Source organism: Cryptotermes secundus, unplaced genomic scaffold (genome assembly GCF_002891405.2).
Source record: "Cryptotermes secundus unplaced genomic scaffold, Csec_1.0 scaffold318, whole genome shotgun sequence".
Lineage (NCBI taxonomy): Eukaryota > Metazoa > Arthropoda > Insecta > Blattodea > Kalotermitidae > Cryptotermes > Cryptotermes secundus.
This window is the reverse complement of record NW_019730108.1, coordinates 1,049,957-1,067,475: the sequence shown is the minus strand read 5'-3', so window position 1 is coordinate 1,067,475 and position 17,519 is coordinate 1,049,957. Positions and strand designations below refer to the sequence as shown.

Sequence of the window (17,519 nt, the reverse complement as noted above, 5' to 3'; positions counted from 1 at the left end):
GAACACATCGAAAATGAAGGGAAAATGATAGCCGAAGAAGCCGAGAAAGACCCGTTCGTGGCAACCAAAACAACGAAGAAACAAATGCCACAAGAAGTAAATATAAAGATATGGGAACAGCATTTCACCAAGATACTCAGCCAAAATACACCCACCAGCGGCTCCCGAACGGACGACGTCAGGGCATGTCAACCAATCTCACATGCAGAAGTATTAAAAGCTATAAAAAGAACACAAAACAAGAAAGCCGCAGGACCAGATGGAATATATTATGAACATATAAAAGAAGCAAAGGACATTATATCAAAACCACTAACGGGACTATACAACAGATGCCTCGAAACTGGATCCATACCACAAATTTGGAGAAAATCCCTGATGAAAGTACTGTACAAGGGAAAAGGCGATCCAGAAGACCCGAACAACTACCANGGATGTATGAGGGGTTGGAGTTCGAGTCCCGGTAGGATCAAGAATTTTCCCTTCTCCATGTCATCCAGACTGGCTCTGGGGCCCACCCAACCTATCAAATGGGTACCATAGTCTCTCTCCCTTGCTATAATTATAGCAAGGCATTCGACCTACTCAACAGGAGTATAATCACAACAAAACTGAAGGAAATAGTAGGAGAAGAAAACACAACAAGAAGACTAATAGGAGACATCCTCAAAAACAATAAAATCATAATAAAAGACACGGTGTCAGAATCCGAAGAAATAACCCAAACAAATGGTGTACTGCAAGGGGACCCCCTCAGCCCATTGCTATTAAATATTACAACAGCAGACTTGGCCAAAACAATGGAAAAACACACAGGGGTACAATTAATTATGTATGCCGATGATATCACTACACTGGAGAACTGGGCAAGACAAAACAAACTTCAAATAAATAAAAACAAAACCCAACTAATGACTTTCAGAAAAGGAAAAAATGATGAAATAAAATTTAATGGAGAACACATAAAATCAGTAAAACAATATAAATACCTCGGCTTAACACTGCAGTCTACATCTACAACATTCACACCACACATAACAGAAAAATGCACAGCAGCCATCAAAGCTATATACACCATCCGAAACCTGCAACTATTATCGCTAGAAACAGCAATGAAAATATTCCATGCAAAAATTTGTCCCATACTACTATATGGCATAGAGATAACCTGGGAAAAACTATCCAAACAAAACCTGCGGAAAATAGAACAAGTGAAGGCAAGATACCTTAAACTAGCGCTAGGGCTTCCTAAGAACACACAATCCAGACTAACATACGAACTCTGCAAGGAAAATTTCCTATTAGAAGAACTCAGATATCAACTGCCAAGCACAAAAAACTCAGAGGAAGTTATCAAAGAAAGAAAACAAAAAAGAGAGGAAATATGGGAAGAGTTCTACAGCACTGATGCAATGACTGACAGAACCTGGACAGGACCCAACAGAAAATTACGACACACAATTACTAGGTTGGCAACACACGGATTCCACCACAAGATATGCAAGAACGAACATTTCCACGAAGCAAATGACGCGTGTGTGTGTAAACACTGTGATAAAAAGTGCAGTAGATGCCACATTACCATATGCAAAAACTTAACCACATCAATAACCGACTACAGTCGCGAATAAAAACAATTACTCTATGCACATTGTGCGCATTCGCTTTATTATTCTTTACATTGCTCTGCATTCACTTAGCTAGTGTGTCCATACAGATGTTGGTAGTCATAACGATCACTACTGAAGTGTTTTGTAATGGCTTACAGAGACCAGAGAGGGCTGGAAGGGATTATAATACTGTGCAGAGGGGACACCTTTCCATGGCCTCAGTACAAAATGCTTTTAAATGTAAGAACGTGAACTTCTCCACTTTTCTTACATCTAACTTACACTAGAGAAATTATGTTGATGCATTGCTAGTTGATAACAGACATAAAGATGACTGATGACACTTCAGCAGTTATTCAAAATTGTTGTCAACACACAACAGCATGCTAGATAAATTGTTCATAATTACTGTGTTTCAATCACTGATCCTGGTGAGCAAATCAGGAAGGAAGACATCTGCCATACATAAACAACAACACAACAAAAATTACAAATAAGAATTACTTCTTAAGTACATCACATAAAAGACAAACATTACCACTGAACTGAGCTCACATCAAACTACTGAACCGAAACAAATGACAGGAACACCAGCCTGCTGCAGCAATACAAATGTATATACCCAAGTGCAGCTGGCCGCAAACCCAGAAGGCTGTCCCCATGGCACCAAGGAACAGTGAGTTATGACTGTCCGCCACAGTGAGACGACCACATCCCAATTTGCATTTCTACAAAAGTATGGGATACTGACACAGAGAGTGGGAACTTAAAACATCATGGGCTGGTCAAGAAATATAACATTGAGTTCTGATGCATCTTTTCTTTGAAGCATTCACAGCCATGTTGATTTCATGAAGGTTAATGTTTTCTGTGATGTGATGCTGTGTAGTAAGGTAGACTGCTACCAATGTTTTGAAGGAACTGTTGTCTCCATCTTCAGGGCAGAACATAAGCCCAGAATGAGAAGAAAGTAGTACACATACAAGGACAGTGAGGCCCAGGGCTCTGAGCAACCAACAGAAGGAGAACAAAGTGAAGGGACGCTACTTAATTTCCTGTCCTTCCCAATGAGTGGAAAATGGGCCATTTCAGAGACAATATTCTTCAAACTATGTAAGATTTGAGGCTTTCACGGCGATGACTATGAAGAAAGCAGTCTTCTGGGATTTGGCACCGTGTATATGTGGTGTTAACCGACGTTTCGGAGGAGCAGACTGTGCTTTTACCGATTCTCACGGTCTCTTCGCTTGCAGATTTCTTATATTTTTCTTCTACCCTGAAGATGGAGGCGATACGGTCCTCCGAAACGTCGGTTAACACCACATATACACGGTGCCAAATCCCAGAAGACTGCTTTCTTCATTCTTCAAACTATTTCCCTTACTCCTATTGGCATGCTCAAAGAATGTGTTCTGGCCCCCCTTCTCCCCACATCTGTACCCCTTTGTCAATGCTCAGCTTATTGTGATACTATTAACAGACCAAAAACTTAAATACATAACTCTTTTTTACCCTGATAGCCCTGGCCAGGCAGCACATTATCACATTCTTGCACTTCAAGTTGGGGTTTTGTTCTGACCGAGCATTTGGCTGATTACAGAGTGAGTGCATTAACATATACAAGCCTGGTAGTGCTGTGAGGTCAAATGAGAATACACCGGCAGCATCCAAACTATGAAACCACTGATAATCTTAACAGTGACCTTCTGAGATCCAAATGTGGCTGCATGTTGCAGTGGTGCCTGACCTGAGCAGGGGCAGAACTTCATAGTACTGGTCAGCCCCTCACATACAAATACAAACACGTTTCCTTTCCTCTTTCTCCACCGGTGGTCGACAGCAGCGCTACTGTTCTGCGTGGCATCTCAAGCACACCAGACAGACAGCCACATGGTGCCTGTGAGGGTACTTTCCTTATTATTTGTATTGCCTCTTTCATCACACAGATGCTTCGTCAATGACAGTGATGACTCGCTTTGGGCCTGACATGAGGCGCCAGGTATTGCTTGCTCGAAATGGGGGCAGCTCCCGAGAACCCTGTCGCGCCTCATGGTGAGTCCCTGTTCCCGTTGCTGGCTCCCCCTCATCCACCTTCACTTCGGTGGTCATGTCATCCGTGGGTCGTGTGTTCTGCCTGCAGAACACAGACAAACTCATAAAATTTGTGAAACTAGAGAATAACACTTGATTTTCACATATCAGTTTAAAATACTGTGACATGATGCCTGAAAGCCAGAATAGTTCATTGCTAGGCAACGACTTGGTAAAAACACCCCTGCAGAAGTGAATGCATACAACAACAGAAGATCAGTGTTCTCTGTGGTCAGTGCTGTGCTCATTGTTACGCTATGGTGTAGTAAACACATCTCTACATTGAATCAACATGCAACAATAGAGTAACTTCTGTTTTCTGTGGGGGCTGCGCCAAGGCTACATAATGAGGATCTTTGGCAGCTACAATTAGGAGTCAGTGACTGCAGCAGAGAATTGAGAGTATCTGAAGTTGGCAGAATAATTGACAAGAAATGGCAAGAATGGAATTAGGCTGTGAAAAGAAGGCTCCATAGTATGTTGCAATGACAGTGAGACCAGTATAAGTGCTGTTTTGAAGTGTGTGTGTGTGTGTGTGTGTGTGTAACAGTGCCCTGTCAATAAATCCAATCATCCAAACCAAAATCCCGTCTATAAGTCACGCACACACCCTAACACGTAACAGTATGAAGAAGCATGTGTATTTAAATACCGATGAATCTGTCTAGATGTCTTGTCTTGAAAACTCTGTGGTTTTAATTAAATTTGATTCTGGGGTCCCAGAAATATAACAGCCCTGATCAGGCAGCACACTCTCGCATCTACTGTATAAAAGATTTGTATATGACAAAAAATATAGACTCATAAGCATTGTCAACTTTCATATGAAATATTTTTTGATAGAGTGTCTACGAGTATTTAGCAGATTTCTAAGGAACAACGGTTTTTTCTTCTGTGCAGCGAGATACCTGTGCTCTTGAGAACAAGTCTCACTCTGCAGTAAATGAAACAAAGGTTGCAAACAGAGACCTCAGTGGGCCCCAAACTGGAATTGTGATGTTGCTGTGTGTTAGAAGGGATTGGCTGCATGACTTAGCTCACCTGGCGACAGACCAGCGCCGCCCTTTCCTGTCCAGGATCACCGGCATCTCAGCAATCAGGTTGTTCTCAAACTCACTCAGCATTAAGTAGTTCTCAACCTGCAATGTAACATGAGTTTTGATGATAACTGTTCACAGACCCAAGGCAAGTCATAAATGTATTGGACTTGTTAATATTATTATTTTTCCCCACGTGGACCTGGGTTAGAATGCCTCCACTGTAGCCCTGAGAGTCGTAGAGGGCAACAATAAGGGAATCCAATGCCTGAGGGTATAACTGGTCCACCCTGTCACTGGGGGACATGAATACAGAGACCTGGCCCTTCAGATCAGGGGTTGGATGCAAGGCTGATGCCTTTGCTCCGTAAAAAAATCACTGTTGCAAAATCCAAAGAAGTAAAAGCCGGACGCAATCCGGCAGAATCCTCTAAGGAGGGCTGTGGCTCAAAAAGGGGCGTCTTGCCACTGATGATGATGATTACATTATTACTTTATTTTGACACTTCATTTAAATATATCTGAACTTTGGAAAAGTACTTTACAAACCTAAAATTATATGTAATTGTGACTGAGTAATCCTGAGGTTCATGATTATGGCCTGCAAACACACAGTACTCAGTTTGGAAAACTGTTTAATGCCACTAAGAGGTAGTGCTGAAAAATATTTCACTCCTGAACTCTGATTTTCATGTGTTTTAGTAAACATTCATTGTATTTGGTTCAGAAGTTGACAAGACTAATTCTATACACTGTCTGTTGTGCCATCTGCTGACATGTATGTGAACTACATGCAATATAAAACCAGCCTCTTAAGTGTCAGCCAATCAAATCATAGGATACCTAGCAGACACAGTGGCACAAATAAAGTACAATTCTAAGGGTGTATCTCACTTCGGTACTAATGTGAAACTGCCTGTAGCAGTGAATGGCAGTGCATGTCACCAGTTCCAGTGCATCTCCATCTATATGTATCACTTATAACCTGAAGCTGGCGGCAGCAGGTTTGTACTTATCCACCAGACTACACGCCATGACATTCCAGATGAAGATGTTGTAATATTCAACACTGTGCAAACCTAAGAGGAAGTTCCCAGCTCAGATTCAAACATCAGTGCTGATGTAATGTCCTTATATGTAACTCGTTTCATGATTTAACACTGCTGTGTATGTCAAATCATCTACCAGATCCATATGCCCCATTACCTTGTTACATGATGTAATGCAGTCCCCTATGTAGTCCAGGTCATCCAATAAATTGTCGGGAAGGTCCATGTCCGCTATGCCCTCCTCCGATATGCAGGTCAGCTCCGGCTTGTCGCCTGTCGCAAGCAGCAAGTTGCCTGCTCCCCCCAGTAGCTCTGCTGGTAAAGGTGCCCCTGCCACTTGATCTGCCCCTGCACTGGGACCCACTGCTACCATAGGGGGCACCATCATACCACCCCCTGGGTCATTGTTGTCTGGTTCTTGGCTGAAGGAGAGACGCCGCCTCTGGGGGCAGGTCTCAGAAACACACAGGTGCTGTGTGCCATTGGCGCGAGTGTGCTTGTGCCGTGCCAAGTTCCGTCGGTGCAAGTCAATAAAGAAGAGTGTGAGACTGCCGACCAACACACAGGTGGAGCTGAAGTAGTATCCTGCCTTACCGCCACAGCCAACATTGATGTAACCTGTATTATATGAGAATAACAGCAAGTTGCAAGTGCAGTCGAGTGCTGCTGGGTCTTATGTGGCACTGGCTTGATTGAAGAGAGATCAAACAGTTTGCAATTGGTGAAAATGAAGCTTCTACGGTACACATGTAAATGAAGGAAGAAACACCGAGAGAAAATCTGAAAGTTGAAACACTGTAATGGTTGGACAAAGTAAGGATATAATGATGCATGGATGGGCAAGGCTTGGAAAATAAGGTCACTAGGCCACCAATGGAAACCCACGTATATTGGCTGATGACTGATTTCCCACTTGGCATACAGCAATTAGGGTTTTGAGGGCTGGCAACATCACATGGCACAGAAGAAATGGCCAGCCACATCCACAGAAGTTAAGATCAACATACAACAATTAGTCTCACCTTCAAATTCTGTTTTCCTCCCATGAACTTACACACATTCTGCATGTGTTTAGGACAAACAGTAAAACAGGAAGAACCTACCCCAGCAGGCCAAGCAGAGGCCAAAGCCTATGCAAGCTGGCAGTGAGTATTTATCTGCCTTCTCCTGGTGAACAAAATATTTGTCTGGTTACCACATTCTCAATAGGGAGCTGGGATAGCATAGTCAGTATAGTAACTGGCTATGGGCCAGATGATTGAGGGGTTCGAGTTTAAGTCCCGGTAGAGTCAAGAATTTGTAGAGTCAATTTTCTCTTCTCCATGTCATCCAGACTGGCTCTGGAGTCCACCCAAACTCCTACCCAATGGGTACCAGGGGCTCTTTCCCAGGGGATAAAGCAGCCATGGTGTGAACTTGACCACTCACCTCCAACTAGTGCCAAAGACAAAAAATGTGGATCTATACATTTACTCCACCATACGTCTTCATGGCGTAGTGCTTAATTAGTGAAGCATAGGGACAAGTTTACCTTTTTTTACCTTTTACCACATTCTCAATAAAAATTGGCCTTTGTGGATGAGGATCAAGGTAGACTCCTTTTAGAGCACAAATAATGAGGTGGAAAATAAATGAGTACTGGGAAAACCAGGGGCAAGATTATGGACCAAGTGACAGAAGACATACACAAGAGAGTAGAGGAAGAGTGGACATAAATACAGTCACACGAGACACAGAGAGGGGAGAAGAAGAAACAAAAATCATATTACCACTTGTGGAAAGAAAATCAAGGTTATATTTTAGTCAGAACTTGCTATCCAGTTTTGTTTAAAATATCTATATAAAATCCTATTATGTGCTTCAAAATAAATGTTGTAGTATTTCCAAAGTCTAGCCTATAACGATATGGGCTCAGTATAGATACTTGTAGGTGCCCATAATATTATGGGCCCAGCAAGCACACATCTGGAGGTCATATTGACAAGTGTGAAGATGCAGACACTCACCTGATATGGGAACCCCAATAGCAATTGGGATAGCCTGTGAGCACTGCACAAATCCCCAGGTGCGCGCAAAGTTGCGTGCCCTCACACGTTCATATGTGTACATCTTGAGGGAGTAATGGTACCTGTAGAGAAACCAGTCAACAGGTTTACAAGTCACTATTTTGTATCCAAAATTCTAGATGTATTTCATGTTTCAATATTTTTCCCATACTGTTTTCATCACAAAGGAAATAATACAAAGTGTAGGCAAAAACTGTGACACACTTTACGCACTGAAAAATAAGAAAATCTGATTACGGACTTCTGGGACATGGCATCATGTAGTCATGTAGATACATACCCATAATTCAGTTCTACATCTGTCCTCAAGGTGGATAATAAATCAAGGTCCTCAGGCTCTGAATGATTGGATGGTAACTGAAAAATGAATTGGGAAGGATGCGAAAGGACACGGGCACAGCCCAATATGAAACACTAGCCCAGCATTTACTAGAAGGATGCATAGTCAGCACCCTGGCCTGGATTCAACTGGTTACACGTCAGAGAAATTACAGCTTGGGGCAGTCTGCTTATTTACAGGCATCACAGGCCAGAAAATGATGTTAACATTCAAAGGTACCTCAGTTCCTATGACACAATGAAGAACACAAACTGTCAGTGTATACATCTCATCGTACTGTGAGCCGAAGTTAATCGTGAGAAGACGTTTAATAATCTAAAAGCCCCAAAAGACATGCATTTTGGATAATTAACACAGAGACAGGACATAACATGAAGTGATCATGATCTGTAATGTACTATTCTGATATATCTACACATAATTTTTTTTTTAATTTGCTTAGTTGTGGATTGGAGTCTAACGGGGTCCCCTCGGCGCAGCGGCCACTGATTGGCCTATTGTAGCCTGCCCCGGGTGATTATGATGATGGAGAATTTGGTGGAATGAAGATTGGCAGGGGAAAACAAAGTACTCAGAGTAAACCCGCCCCAGCGCCACTTTGTCCACCACAAATCCCACTTGATCAGACCTGGGATCAAACCCGGGCTGCCGCGGTGGGAAGCCAGGGACTAACTGCTTGAGCTATGGCACACTCTTTCTGCACATAAGCACAATGAAACCTCAGAATATTCAACAAAAGATCCAAATTAAAGCCCTCACAAACGTGAGGCAGCAACATACCCTCCGCAGAAAATACCATAGATCCATGCGAACATAACATAGCCATGATAGTTGCCATGGACAGCTGTCAATGCCAGGATGGATAGCCCACACATGAACACTGCAGCCTGACAGAGGTACTGACGTGCAATGCGGCACTCGACAGAGTTCTGGACTACCACCAGACCAAATGCAGCACATCCCAGTGTCCAGGCAAGTCCTAGGTATGTCTGAAGCAGCACGGCTGTGTCACCCAGCCCCTCCTGCTCTACCTGATGAGCCTGCATTTCAATACAAACACATGTAGCTAACAGACATGGTAATGCACCTCGGTCTCTTCAATTTAACAGCCCACAGAGACATCAACTTGAATACTGCAAATATCACATTAACATGTTAAATTTCATATTGTAAATATCACATAAAAAGTCATCAACTTTCGTACTGTAAATAACATATACAGATGTTAGTCTTTATAGTGTGAATACCACAAAATGAGGTTAACTTTTCTTTTGTAAGTATCATATGAAGATTTTAAGTTTCATACTGCAAATACTTAATAAAGTTGTTATGAGGAAGAAACTAGTGAAATGCTACATTTGGAGCATAGCTCTGTATGGGGCTGAAACATGGACACTTAGGGCAATAGATCAGAAACATCTGGAAAGTTTCAAAATGTGGTGTTGGAGAAGGATGGAGAAGATCAGTTGGACCGATTATGTGAGAAATGAAGAAGTGTTAATTAGAGTCAGTGAGCAGAGGAATATCCTACACGAAATAAGAAAACGGAAGGCTAATTGGATTGGTCATGTTTTACGCAGAAACTGCCTTCTAAAAGAAGTTATTAAAGGAAAGATAGAGGGGTGGATAGAAGAGACAAGAAGGCGAGGAAGAAGACGTAAGAAGATGCTGGGTGACCTTGGGGACAGAAGAGGATACTGTCATTTGAAGGAGAAAGCTCTAGATCACATTAAGTGGAGGACTTGTTTTGGAAGAGACTGTGAACCTGTCGTCTGACAGATTACTGATGATGATGAGGTCACTGGATTTTTTTCAATTGACTTAATACTTCCAGCCACACTATGGCCCTGGGGTTGACTCAGCCTCTAACAGAAGTGAATATCAGGAATGTTATTGGAATATTCTTGGGGCTAAAGATCGGCCAGTGTGTACGGCTAGCAAGCTTACCGCCATCTATGAGCCGATTGTCTAGAAAATGTGGGAACCTCAACATCTTGCAACCCTATGGACCTCCACGGCCTGTTACAGGGATACCATTACTTCACTTACTTACTTACTGTTATATTGTAATACCACACAAATCTTTTTAACTTCTAATATTATAAATAAACACAGTCAGATACCGTAATGATCACTAAATCTGCATAGCATATTATAAGGCACAGGGTAAAGAATAGCTCTCTGAGAACAGATCACCATTTTACTGGTCAATGCATCAGAAGTGTTGAGAAATCCTGGTTACAGTAACCACTTCTCGTGTGTGAGCACAACAAGAAACACTAATTAACTGATGAGTACTTTTCTATCATTCAATTTAAACAAGATTTTCATGTTTTAACAGTTTTAAGGACTAAGATACTTATGTGCACCACACATAATAGCCATATACATTTCTGTTTTCTGTTTCTGTTGTTAACGCACGTCTTATTTAAGTACTGAAGATTACTGCCTTCTGGAATGTGACACCGTGTAGTCTGGTAGAATGTTACCAACAATTCAGAGAGACCTCATGCTTGCATCCTCAGGGTAAGTTCCTCCAAAATGCTGGCAACTCTCTACTAGAGAGCATGGTGTCACATCCATGCAGCCAGCAATCTTCATGGTCACCATGATGAAAACCTCAAATCTGCTATATTTCAGAGCTGGTTACCAAAATAGGCTCTGATTATTCTGTGAGATTTGAGGTTTTGACAGCAGTCAGTATTAAGGTTACAGTCTTCTGAGATGTGACACTGTGTAGCGAAGTAGACAGGTAGCTAACATTTGCTCGACTACCTTTAGTCCTGCAATTTCGAAGTATAAATTTATTCCTGTCAATTATTATCCAACTCATATGCAACTTGCTTTTTAGAACTTTTAAAGGTTTTAAAAAGCAATAATAATTTAACAGGAATAAATAAGTGATGAGCTGCTACAGCTCATCACTTATTTATGGCTATGGCATGGAAATGAATGTGGAGAAAACAAAAGTAATGAAAATTTCGAGACAACCAACCCCAGTCACAATAAAGATAGACCAAAAACAAGTGGAGAATGTGAAATGTTTTAAATATTTGGGTAGCTTGTTAACAGATGATGGAAGGTGTACTTGTGAAATTAAATCCAGGATTGCCATGNGTGTTGGAGAAGAATGGAGAAGATCAGTTGGACCGATTATGTGAGAAATGAAGAAGTGTTAATTAGAGTCAGTGAGCAGAGGAATATCCTACATGAAATAAGAAAACGGAAGGCTAATTGGATTGGTCATGTTTTACGCAGAAACTGCCTTCTAAAAGAAGCTATCAAAGGAAAGATAGATGGGCGGATAGAAGTGACAAGAAGACGAGGAAGAAGACGTAAGAAGATGCTGGATGACCTTGGGGACAGAAGAGGATACTGTCATTTGAAGGAGAAAGCTCTAGATCGCATTAAGTGGAGGAATTGTTTTGAAAGAGACTGTGGACCTGTCGTCTTGACAGATTACTGATGATGATGATGATGAGCTGCTACAATACAATATTATTTCAAAATATAAAATTCTCTACCTATTACAACACAGGTGTAATGCATGTAGTCTACACAAATTTCTCTCGGTCTGTGATTACTATGAATAGCTTCTGAAACTGTTTTCCTCACCTTCACTCCACGAGGAATGTGAGGTGTTAATATTGCCACCTGTTCTGTGCTGACACTTATAAACAACCACCATGAATGCCAAAACATGAACTGATACATTAATTCTGTTTTCTTTAATTATGTATCAAAAATATTGGTGCCATGCAAAATAATGAGGTGGGGGTACTGCTGTGGACTTCTATAGATGCTTCTAAAATTTTTATCTTCACAATATACACAATTCTTGTGCAGAATGATGATATCGGATGGTTTGTAGTTAGGAAAACAAGTAACTGACCAGGTAGAAGATGGGTGTGTTGATACCAAAGGAGCTGATGCCAGTTGAAACCAAGAGGATGCGCACTGTCTTACTACGCAGAGTGCTGAAGTCGAAGAATGGGGGTCTGTCATCAACCTTGTTCTTGTCCTTGATCTTCCGCTTTTGGTTCTTGAGATGCAAGATGGCGCGTCTCTGTGGGTGATAGAGAGACGCAGAGCGGTAGAAGGTGCCAAGAATAAAGGTAAGGAACACGACTCCGGTGACAGCCTGCAGCCCCAGTCTCCAGCCAATTGCACTGAAACAATAACAGAAGTACAGAGTACACTGAGTGGTCTGGAGCCCTATTGGCCAGGATGTAACAATGCAAATTCTGGCGGCTTGGAACTTGCTTCTTGTTCTCATTCTGTGGCGAGTCAGCCCTGTGAGGCTATAACATCCTCAGCAGTGCTCCCCCATTGGTTTCTGTCCAGCATTTTCCTTCCTACCTGCAGGCTTCATGAACTTGTAGGTGCCACTCGATACTCTAGCAGCCCTGTACTAGATCTCTGTATTCATCTAGCACTCTTGGGTAGAAAAATGTGAAATTGTGCCTGTGCTTAACTAATTAAACACTACATCATGAAGACGTATGGGGAATGGATGTATAGATCCACATTTTCATCACCTAGCAGTAGTTGGAGGTGAATGGTCAGCTTCAAACGCCAGATGCTTCTTCCTTGGGGAAGGAGCTCCTGGTACCTATTGGATAGGAAGCTAGGTGGGTCCCAGAGCTCATCTTGACAACATGGAGAATAAAAAATTCTTGACCCTACCAGGTCCCAACCCCTTGGTCATCCAGCCAACTACGCTATATTGGAAAACAATTAATTTTCTACTGGGATGCATAGGTAACACTGAAAAATGTGTGAGCAGTACCTGATGGCCCCTTTGATAAAGGCTGACATGACAGCTATCCCCAGGCCACTCCCTGAAACAATGAAGATTTCCACAAATTCACGACGTCTCTTGAAGTACTGTGCCACCATCAGTGTGGAGCAGTCACGTGTCATACCAACACCAATACCTGAAACAGTGGTATAATCCAGTTTAACAATATCGACCAAAATTTTGAGCACAAGTGAATGCTTCTAATAGATATGCCGATCGAAATTCTAGACACATTTCTTGTTTCTCCACGCTACCTGCTGTCCAGCCTATTTGTAATAGGCTTGATTTCACTTCCCTTACACTACTGCACTGAGATTAAGGACATGCATCTTGTGGACTCTGGGGTCCTTACTCTGTTCCTACTGCTACATTCCCACCCAATTCCTCTGGCCTAGGTCAGCAAGTCTAGGTGACCATAATCAGCATCAACAGAACGGCTACATGACTGGAGGGGAATAAGTTTAAATATACTGAAAAGGGAAACATAACAGATGAAGGCAGGATGTGGAGGAGGTTGATTCATGGGAATTCTTTCTATGGCTTCAGTACAGGTGGCCTGAATAACACACAGATGTAATGCACCACACCACCAACCAACTTCATCACTTGTCAGATCCTGCGTAACACTGTATGATTCCAGTTGTGACATTACGACGTACCTATGACAGTCCCATAGCTGAAGAACAACTGGTGAAACTGAGAGGCGAATGACGTAAACAGGCACCCCAGTGCAGTGACCAGCCCGCCTAGCACGGCTGTTACTCGGGTTGACTTACGCCTGCAGAACGCTATTGTTACAGGCGAGATCAGCAGCGCTACAGCTGTTGAAAGCGCCCCCAGCCAGCCTGCAACACAATTCAGGAAATTGTGGTAGTTTGTGAGACATGCGGTATATATCGTTAGTCACTTGTTATGATACTGTACCTGCAAAACACAATCGTCTTAGGAGAGAAAAACAGCGCTAAGCGATGAAGGAAGCCCGCATCCAGCCTGTAACGCAGAGAGGGAAACTGAGGTAGTTTGTGGGACATGCGGTATATGTTATTCTCGCGTGCTTAAATCTGGAGCCTGCAAAAGGCCGTCTTCATGGGAGGGACCAACAGCACTTCGGCAGTCGACAGCGCTCCCCAGTCAGCCTACAACACACTGCGAAAAACGGATAGTTGGACACGCAATATACTCGTGTACCATATACCCAACATGCGCCTGAAAATGCTGTCATCATAAGAGCGATTAAGGAGCGGTACAAAACGCCCCGGCCAGACTGCAACACAGGGCAAGAGGTAATTATGGCACACTCTGTACATACTGCTACTCTCACTTTCGGGTTTCGTCCTTATGTTAACGCTATGCAGATAGGTCCTTACGGCCTGCAGTCTGGTGCGTGAATGTGACCATATTTGGTGACCCCCGGTAGAATAACCCTGACGCCTAGTTTCTAGAGGATAATAAATGTCGCCGAACAGAAGCGGCTGCATTCGAGATTTGAAACGCAAATGAGCTGCTTGGCCAGGCGACCGTGATCATTAATACACATTGTTTATCTTTAGATGACGTCACATATCCCCCCTCCGTTCGTCTGTTTCATTCGTTGCCAATGATTTATGTTTTCCGCCGTGACGACGGTACAATTAGCTGTTTTGCATCTTGCCGTCCGGTTTCAAGGCAACTCATTGCCCTCTCTGTTTGTCGTGCTACAGAACACAACTACATGTTTCGGCCGAGTGCCGGCGCCCTCTGGGAAGAGACGCGCTGTGCATCCAACAACGAATTCATCCCCCAGGCTACAGAGCATCAGAAGATAAATTGGATAGTATCTGGAAGATCTGGAAGGACGCAGCCATGGTCTAATGGTAGTCCTATCCCAGAATTCTCCTGGGAGGACGGAAGGCCTGAGTACTCAGATGAACAGAACAGATCGTCTACTGAATATAAACCTACAATGTCGCCTCTAGACTAGCCGGTTCGGTGACGAAATGTAGTTTGATAAAGAGTTCGCCGACGTTTCGGAATAATGTACTGCCTCCATCTCCATTCAGAAGTTTGCGCTGCAGCGAATCCTATATCAAAAGCTTCTACTGTAAAAGTACAAAATTCCGATGACCAGTACCGCCTGTGGGGCCCACCCAGCCTCCTATCCAATGGGTACCGACAGATTTTTCTCTGGCAGCAAAGCGGTCGGGGCTTGAAGCTGATCACTCACCTCCAGCTAGTGCCGAGGGCAAGAGTAGTGGCGTTACATGTGCACTCCCCTGTTCGCCTTCATGGTATAGTGCTTAAGTAGTTAAGCACAGGACAATTTTACTTTTTTTACCTTTCACCTTCTATGACATAATGGCGACGTAAACATTTGCCAGAATCCGTCAGGCAGTTCTCCGGCTGGAATGTGCGGACGGATATGGACATTCTCTTATGCGTTGTTTGTTTTCTTGAAATTATAAACATTTCCAGATTATCGCACTGAGGCGACAGGAAGAAGCCTCATGGGTGACAACACTCGAGAACTTCACCTGTCTGGCTGCTGTTGCATTTCGCTCGAGCCCCCTGTGGCCTATGTCAACTACACGAAAGCGCAAGTCGCCAGATTGCCAACATCTGTGTGAACAGAGCGGCCACAGGACCGCAGACAGGGCGCTCAAAGTGGTCGTGAGTCCAAAGCTGGGCGTGGATTCACCAAATCAAAGCCTTGATTGAACTGGATTACTCACGAGGGGTGTCCAGTTCCCAGTTTCCGAAGCAGTCTGCACCAGCCGGTCATACCTTGCGTCCGCCAGAGCCTGAATTTTCAGGCCACTCTAGTTTCTATGTCTCTAACTCCACTATTTATTATTTTATTATTATTATTATTAGAGGGGGTTGGTTTCCCCATGCACTTAGACCAGTTATTAGTCCATTGTGCGTCCCCCTTTAATTTCTACTGTCGCCATACCTTACCGGTACTGGTGCGTGCTATCAGCCCCGTTCAGCCAACGAGGTCGGCCCTCGGTACCTGATATTTCCCCCATCTACCAGAGGCATTGGAAACTACTTGGGCGGGAAACTTGTTGCCTAATTTTGCTCAGAGGTCTCCTAGAGACATGGGGATCTTTTACGTGCCGTACGGGACCCACGGCTTACAAGTCCCTCCCGGAGGACTTGTTCCCTGAATTTTTCCGCCCTTAAAAATTCCACGACCTCCGCCGGGTTTGAACCCGCGTATCTTGAGTAACTCCACTAAAACAGTATCCTGTTACAGCGAAGGTGACCAAGAACGCCCCAATTCAGGAAGCAGGAGCGATGCTTGGCCCGAAGGAATACATGCCGATACAACAGCATACTGCCTTGACGTCCAAGCGCTATAGGCCGCAGTTTCGGAACCGTGCCGGCAGAGAGACAGCTCAACACGTGTGTCGTCATAGCGACGCGCTGTGACATCATAGCACGATTCGCATTTAACACTTCGACGCTTCACAGAAAGAAAGAGAAGGAAAGAAACAAAGTGGGGAGGTAGTGAGATACACTACATTTGAGGGGGAGACTAGAAACTACATTTCCGGTTTTGATGGTTCCCAGGCAGTGCCCACTTGTCCTTCTGGTAGTGTTCATGCATATGAGCGGAACTAAATTTTTATACGACGCTGGAAGGGCTGCGTTATGGTGACATTTTGATGACATTGGGAGGACTGCATGTGAGGATTGTAGTGCAACGTAGAATTTGTGTACAATCTCAGCATTTGCTCTAGGACCAAGGAAAACCACGGAAAACCTTGCGGATGCAAACTGACTTCTAGCGAACAGTCCGGCATTAAGCACGCGAACCCTAACACACGTCCCTATCTGTGCTGTTTACATGTTTGTCTCCACTGTGTCCTTACTCTGGCTGAGCACCAGACAGTTGCGAAGAGAATACATGCTTACACGCAAGCAAGCAGACCCATTTTTTTTATTGCTAGTGGGGTGGGACTAAGTCCCTTGTACTGTGACCACTTCTGGACTATTGTACCAGCTCCAGATGATAGGTGAGGGTGAGCAACTGGTGAAATGAAGATTGGCAGGGTAAACCGGTACTCGGAGAAAACCTACCCCAGCGCCACTTTGTCCACCACAAATCCCACTTGACCAGACCCGGGATCGAACCCGGACCGCCGCGGTGGGAGGCCAGCGACTAACCGCTTGAGCTATGGCACGGCCTTAAGCAGACCTAAGTAATACCGTATTTACGCATGTATAGGCCGCGTGCGTGTATAGGCCGCAGCACAATTTTCAGACAGAAATTATAGAAAAAATAATTTTCTTGGAATATTATTTCAGGAGTAGAAATTATTCCGAAATTTGGCAACGTTTAACATTCCTAAGTTCGCAACTAGCGAAAATAACGGTACCGCTCGGAACAAAGGCATTGCGGGGGAGAGTTATAACCTTTTCGCCTTTACTTGACTTGCCTGGTTAGTTCTGAGTGAAACATGGGTCGAGTAAGAGCAGGTTATACGTCTAAATTTAAACTTCAAGTGGTGCGTTACGCACAAGAACACGGAAATCGAGCAGC

The 17,519-nt window shown here is 43.6% G+C and overlaps 1 protein-coding gene across 1 annotated transcript in view; it reads right to left on the bottom strand.

Annotated features, from left to right (window-relative positions):
• Positions 1-2,909: 2,909 nt before the first annotated feature.
• The window catches only part of LOC111866145 (monocarboxylate transporter 2), a 97,239-nt gene continuing 82,629 nt past the window's right edge, over positions 2,910-17,519 (bottom strand). The window contains exons 2-9 of the mRNA XM_033752130.1: positions 13,654-13,839; positions 12,983-13,130; positions 12,086-12,362; positions 8,974-9,233; positions 7,794-7,915; positions 5,945-6,405; positions 4,743-4,840; positions 2,910-3,744 (exon numbers count right to left, since the gene is read on the bottom strand). Of these exons, the coding sequence (XP_033608021.1) occupies positions 3,549-3,744; positions 4,743-4,840; positions 5,945-6,405; positions 7,794-7,915; positions 8,974-9,233; positions 12,086-12,362; positions 12,983-13,130; positions 13,654-13,839 (1,748 nt within the window). The 3' untranslated portion in view covers positions 2,910-3,548. The remainder of the gene's footprint in view (positions 3,745-4,742; positions 4,841-5,944; positions 6,406-7,793; positions 7,916-8,973; positions 9,234-12,085; positions 12,363-12,982; positions 13,131-13,653; positions 13,840-17,519) is intronic.